The sequence below is a fragment of the Humulus lupulus genome, chromosome 3 (assembly GCF_963169125.1).
Source record: "Humulus lupulus chromosome 3, drHumLupu1.1, whole genome shotgun sequence".
In the NCBI taxonomy this organism is placed as follows: Eukaryota; Viridiplantae; Streptophyta; class Magnoliopsida; order Rosales; family Cannabaceae; genus Humulus; species Humulus lupulus.
Window position 1 is genome coordinate 283,389,030 of NC_084795.1, and position 6,650 is coordinate 283,395,679.

The 6,650-nt window shown below is 25.2% G+C and overlaps 1 protein-coding gene across 1 annotated transcript; it reads right to left on the bottom strand.

Moving 5' to 3' along the window:
• Positions 1-2,404: 2,404 nt before the first annotated feature.
• On the bottom strand, positions 2,405-4,131 carry LOC133824783 (transcription factor MYB60). Its single transcript, XM_062257759.1, has 3 exons — positions 3,834-4,131; positions 3,577-3,706; positions 2,405-3,474 (listed from the first exon to the last, which is right to left on the bottom strand). Exons 1-3 carry the CDS (start codon positions 3,964-3,966, stop codon positions 2,721-2,723), a joined length of 1,017 nt encoding a protein of 338 aa, XP_062113743.1. The 5' UTR covers positions 3,967-4,131; the 3' UTR covers positions 2,405-2,720.
• Positions 4,132-6,650: the final 2,519 nt, after the last annotated feature.

The following is a 6,650-nucleotide window of genomic DNA, read 5'->3' on the forward strand; positions in this document are numbered from 1 at the left end:
TTTTGTTAAAAAAATTCAAACTTTTAGGACACATCAATTTTTAGGGCTCGCACCATGTGTCCTAAAAGAAATTCTTTAAGGACTCTCAATAAGTGTCCTAAAAAGTCCAGGAGATGTTTTTAGGGCTCGCATCTTATTTATTATTGATAGAAGATAAATGTTATTCTGAGTTCTTATTTAGTTACACAATCATACTATTTATATACACACGACGTTTATATATAATGTATTTATTATGTATTATATATTATTGTAATAATAATATTTTATAACATGTGAATTTATATTAATATAATTATTAAATATCTAATTTTGCACTAAATATTATTATAATATTTATATTTATATTAATATAATTACTCAATATATTTTCTAGTAAAATTTTATAAAAATTAAGATTAAATATTATATGTTATATATTATTATAATAATAATATTTTATAATATCTAATGATATTTATAATATTTTAATTTAATAATGATATTTTATAATAATTGAGTTTATATTAATATATATAATTAATAAATATCTAATAATATTTTATAATATTTAAATTTATATTAAAATAATTAATAAATATTTATTTTTAATTAAATTTAAATGTATATCCTGTTAAATATTTAAATTATTTCATTAAAATTAATAAAAAAACAATTAAAAACAAAAATATACATTATCTACAACACACAAAATGATATATTTTATATTTTATATTTGAGAAATAAATTTATGGATCAGCCTATAAAATTAAAATTTTATTGTCCTTTATATATAGGCTGTCATAAATATCATTGTCTCTCTCATTTATATATAATTTTTTTTAATATATTTATTTGAAATAAGTTAATAAATAGTCACCTCATGTTTAGTTGTCCACCACGAATCACAGCATTCTGCTTTATGGTATGAAGAAGCTGCATTCATTTTGCTGAAAAAGCCAAGACCCTCTTTTTGCCATTTCAATTAATTACTCACTTTATCAAAAAATATAAATATATATACATATTTTTATTAATGACTCCATTTAATTTTATTTCAATGTATGATAATAAATAAAAAGGACTACTACTCTAGAACATGGCATAATTTGATTGGTGACAAAAGCTGGCACAGCAAGTCAAAATTAATTAACCACTACTCTTGTGAAAAAAGCTAGGGCTTTTTGCATGGTATAAAAGTAACCATATTTATAACCCATATATATTATATATTTATATATATATATATCAGAATTTTTTGTACGGAACTTCACTTTAAGCTTTTTTAGTGGAACTCTCGCTGTTATCGATTTGTGAATAATTTTCGGCACGATTTTTTTATGATCGTGTATATTGTAGCTATTTAGAGCATTTTATAAATTTTTAGAAAATTCTGAATGATTTACAGTGCCGAAAATTAGGTACAAACATGTTGTTTACACACGTATAAAAAAAATTAGTCACACGTGCAACAATATATTTGAACCTAGTTTTCGGTACTGTAAACTATTCGGAATTTTCTGAAAATTTACAAAAAATTTTAAATAACTACAATATATACAGTCATAAAAAAAATCACTTCGAAAACTATTCACGAGAAGAGTGATACCCTGCCGAGAAGAGAAGGCTTAAAGTACTGCTAACATAGTATAATTCCTCATATTATATATATATATATAATCGTAACGCCGAAAGTTGAATATGATCACATGCTTTCATCTAATAACAAAAATCCCAACAATAAAAAATTAATAATGAAAAAAGGGTCTCTTTTTCTCACTCTCACACACCCAAAAACATAACCATTTTTGCCTTAGAAAAAAGATATGCAAGACTTTCGTGATATATGTCTTATATCATATAAATATATATATATATATATCTTTTGTAATTTCTTATAGTAATCGTCAAAACTTTTCATTAGCTATTACAAGAAAAATCCAAAAGTGATATCTTATATATACCATATATATGTATATGTGAATATTTTATTATATATGTATATGTACAAGTATTAATTTGTGGGGCTACATTAATTAATACACATATATATATTAAATTCTCACCCTCGGTTGCGTGAATAGTAACTATGAAAATTCAATATATATACACAAAAGTTAGATTATTCAATTCCTTTGGAATTAATTCTCAGAAAGCTATGGATTGGTGTAGTTTTTTTTTTTCTTGTAAACTTGAACAAATTTAGCTTCAATGCTTTGTTTTCTTTCTTGGGTCTTCCCTAAAGTGACCTATATAATATTATAACCAATATTATAAACTATAAATATACATATATATATATGTATAAGCAATTTTATATTTATTGTCCAAACATATAATATATGTCGGTAACTATAACATATAAATATATATAATTTATACAAATATTCAACAACAAAAAATAAAAATAAAAAAGAGAGAGAAATTAATAATTAGCTTAGATGAAATTAATTAATTAATTAATAATTAACCCAACTATTAAGAGGTTACAATGAGAAGAGTAAAGAGATCTCAACTTCTTGAAAAATCTCTCAAACAAAGCAAAGTAATTAAAAACCCTAATCATAAAAACAGCAAATTATTAATTAATAATAATAATGGAGCATTATATGATGAGCACAGTTCTCTTTCAATCTTTTCTCAAAGAAACTGTTCTTGCCCAGTTGCCACCATGAAATTACAAACAAATATATATATATATATATAGTTATAGATATAGATACAGATATAATAAATTAGGGTTAGAACAATATAGGAGACAACTCCATCAACTCCTCCACTTGACCAGCCGTGGCATTAGTACTGATCGTTTCATCCAATAACCACTTCTCAAGAAACGACAATGGCGGCTTATTATTATTACTACTATTCTTCTCCTCCACCTCCTGATCATGATGATGATGATGATGATCATGGTGGTTATTCATCTGAGCTGTACAGTTATTAGTGGTCGAAGAAGATCGGTCCCATGACGAAATATTATTATTATTACTAATAATACTGTTCACATTATTCTCAAACGACAAAATGGACTCCAATTCTTCATGAGACACCAAATCACCGCCGCCGCCGCCGCCCTCCCCAGGCAGTTGCTCACTTTTTATCCCTGCAGCACCGCCGTCGCCGGTGGGAACCAATCCATTATTGTTATTGGTCTTCGGAGAAGCTCTCATCCAACCCTCTAGAAGGCGAGAGATGTTCTCAGTGCTAGAGGCGTAGATTGTGGAGGAAGATGATGATGAGGACTGCTGCTGCTGCTGCTTCAGGCTGAGATTGTTGTCTGAAGAGCTTCCGCCACCGCCGCTACCTCCTCCTCCGCCGTGGCTGGTGGAAGAAGTAGGAGGAGGAGGAGGAGGAGTTTTGTTGGATGTGTTAATGTTGGGAGGGTCCAAAGCTGAGTGAAATTTCTTGAGCTTCTTCTTCAGATGAGTGTTCCAGTAGTTCTTTATATCATTATCTGTTCTTTGTGGAAGGTATGAAGCTATGGCTGCCCATCTGTATATATATATATATATAACAAAACAATAAGTGATCATATATATATATATATAGAAGAAATTAATATATAAGATGAAGAAGAAGAAGAAGAATATTTACTTGTTACCCAATAAAGCTTGTAAATGGATAATCATTCCTTCTTCATGAGGAGTGAAATTTCCTCTCTTGATTCCTGGTCTCAGATAGTTTGTCCATCTAAGTCTGCAACTCTTGCTACATCTCATCAAACCTTAATTTTTTTTTAACACCAAAAAAATCAATCAATCATATATAAGAAGATTATCAAAACCCTAAATATAAGTATAAATTAACTTGGTTTAGATCTGAAATATATATATATATATATGTATATATACCTGTGTTGGTGGGAACTGATCTCCAATTTCCAGGTCCATGTTCTTGGATGTAAGAGACAAGGATGATGTCTTCTTCAGGGGTCCATGGACCTTTCTTAATGCCAACCTTATCACAGCAAGGAGGCCTTCCCATGGCAATTTTCTTGCCTTATTTTCTCTTACTTTCCTAGAAACCAAACACTACTAATAATACTCCTGAAATGATCACTACTATAATTTTGTGTTTGTGTTTGTGTGTGTGTGTATGTGTGTTGGTTTTCTCTCTTTTTCTATATTGACCTTTTCATCAAATAGTGCTGTCATGAACATGTGATATCTTATATATACTTGGTGACTATATAAATGAAGCAGATAAGGACTTTTTTTTTTTCTTTTTTTCTTTTTTTTCTTATCATAAAAACCAATTCATAGCTGATATATCTACCCTAGCTGACTCATCTATTTCATTTCTACCTCTCTTAATTTTTTTTAATTAGTTAATAATAATAAATAGTACTTTTGAAGTGTTCAATATATGTACATAGGTTTTTAATTAATGATATCCCACAAGGCCACTACTGGTACTTTTCATAACTAAGATTATTATTATTTTTTTGAATAATTCATAGCTAAGATTTAATTAATATGCTAAAAAGAAAATATTTTGACTCCAATAAAAGAATGTGACGAAAAATATTACGTGTCAGGGCAGAACTGATGTTAAAGTTGATGATGTCTCGGTGCTTATTTTGGCGTTAGTAAAACACTGATACCTAAAACCGAAGCACACATAACAAAAATGTCAATTCGGAACACACACCTCTACTCCGCCACCTATCAATAGTATTGGTCGGTATTATTGACCGATTCTGAATTGTGGTACAAATTATGTATTGTATTGTATTGTATTAAATTCTCAAGACCGAGCCCAAATAAAACAACAACTATACTCCTTATAATATGGTTTTGGATTTTGTCGATGACAAATTTTGTTATGTACTTTAAACTTATTTTTATATACGTGCTTAATTTAGATTTAATAAATGATAAGTTTGGTTTTATACACTTACGCTTTCGGTAATTAACAATCATTTGATTAATCTAATCATTACTCGAATGATTGTGAATTGAACGAGATTCTTTCTCGAACGAGACCAAATATGAACCACTATATACATAGATATATGTATGCTAGATACAAATAACGTCCAATGCACGTGTGCTTAGTTTTATTGATAGAATTTATTAATTATTTTTATTTAATTTATATCATTATCATATAAATTAAAATAAATAAATAAAATATTATATATAAAAGAATGAGATAAACATATTAAATGAAAAATTAAACTAAAATATTGTTTTTGATTTTTAAATATATATATATAATATGAAAACTTTTAAAACATAAATAATATTTTTTTAATAAAAATCAAGATTATACATTATATATTATAATTATAATGATTTTTTATAATATTTAAATTTATAAATTAATATAATTATTAAACATATAGTCTTGTATTATATATTATTATAATAATGATATTTTATGTTATTTAAATTTGAATTTATAAACACATAATTAATAAAAATCTATTTTTAAATAATTTTAAAAGTATATTCCATTAAATATATAAAATATTTCATTAAAATTAATAAAACAAAATATTTAAAACTAATAATTTCCATTACCTACACATTTTTATATAATATATATATACATATAACAGCTATATAAAACAATTGTGATAGGATGATCAAGAAAATACATACAAAACAAAATTAAATCCAAATTATATGTTGAGAAGAGAGATTTTTATTATATATAATTAGATGGTAATAATGGCATTAAATATTATCTTTCCATGCTGGAGTCACGTGGACCAAAGATAGGAACTTTTCACACTCGTTCGTCTTTATTGCTCTCTTCTCTTCTTATTATTACTTTCTCAAATGTGAACCCAATAATTAGGTGGCTCTTTAATTAATTTAATTTAATTTATACATTTAATTTATATTTATATTTATAATAATAACTCATGTAAAAGTGACCCCATTTCTTGTTCTTCTTCTTATTATTGATATTTTATTTTTCATCACAACTCACCTTACCTTCTGCCTTTACGATTTTTAGATAGCAAAAGGGAAAGAGTAATTAATAAACGATGACTTTATTTGTACTATATATGTTTATTATTAGTACAAATTAATTAATACTTCAACTCAACAAATAATAATAGGATATTTATCATCACAATTAATTTTTTAAAAGTTACTTCAACAAATGCGGTGATAAGTAATAATACGCCAGTAAAAATAACACGCTTTAAATATTACTTAATAATTTTTTATAACAATTATTTTGTTAATATTTATATATATATAGAATAATTGTTCTTATTTTATTAACCAAAACATATACAATGTCTTTCTTTGGTTTTATTTATAGAATTTATTAAATTTGTATCATTGTTATATGAATTTCAAATAAATAAATAAAATTATATATAAAATAATAACATAAATATATTAAATAAAAAATTAAACCAAAACATTATTTATGATTTCAAATATATATATAATATGATAATCTTTTTAAACATAAATGATAATTTTTTTAATAAAAATTAAGATTATATACTATATATTATTATTATAATGATATTTTATAACATTTAAATTTGAATTTACATTTAAATTTATGTTAATATAATTATTATATATGTAGTATTCTATTAAATATCATTATAATAATGATATTTTATAATATTTGAATTTATATTAATATAATTAATAAATATCTGTTTTTAATTAGTTTGATAGGTATATTCCGTT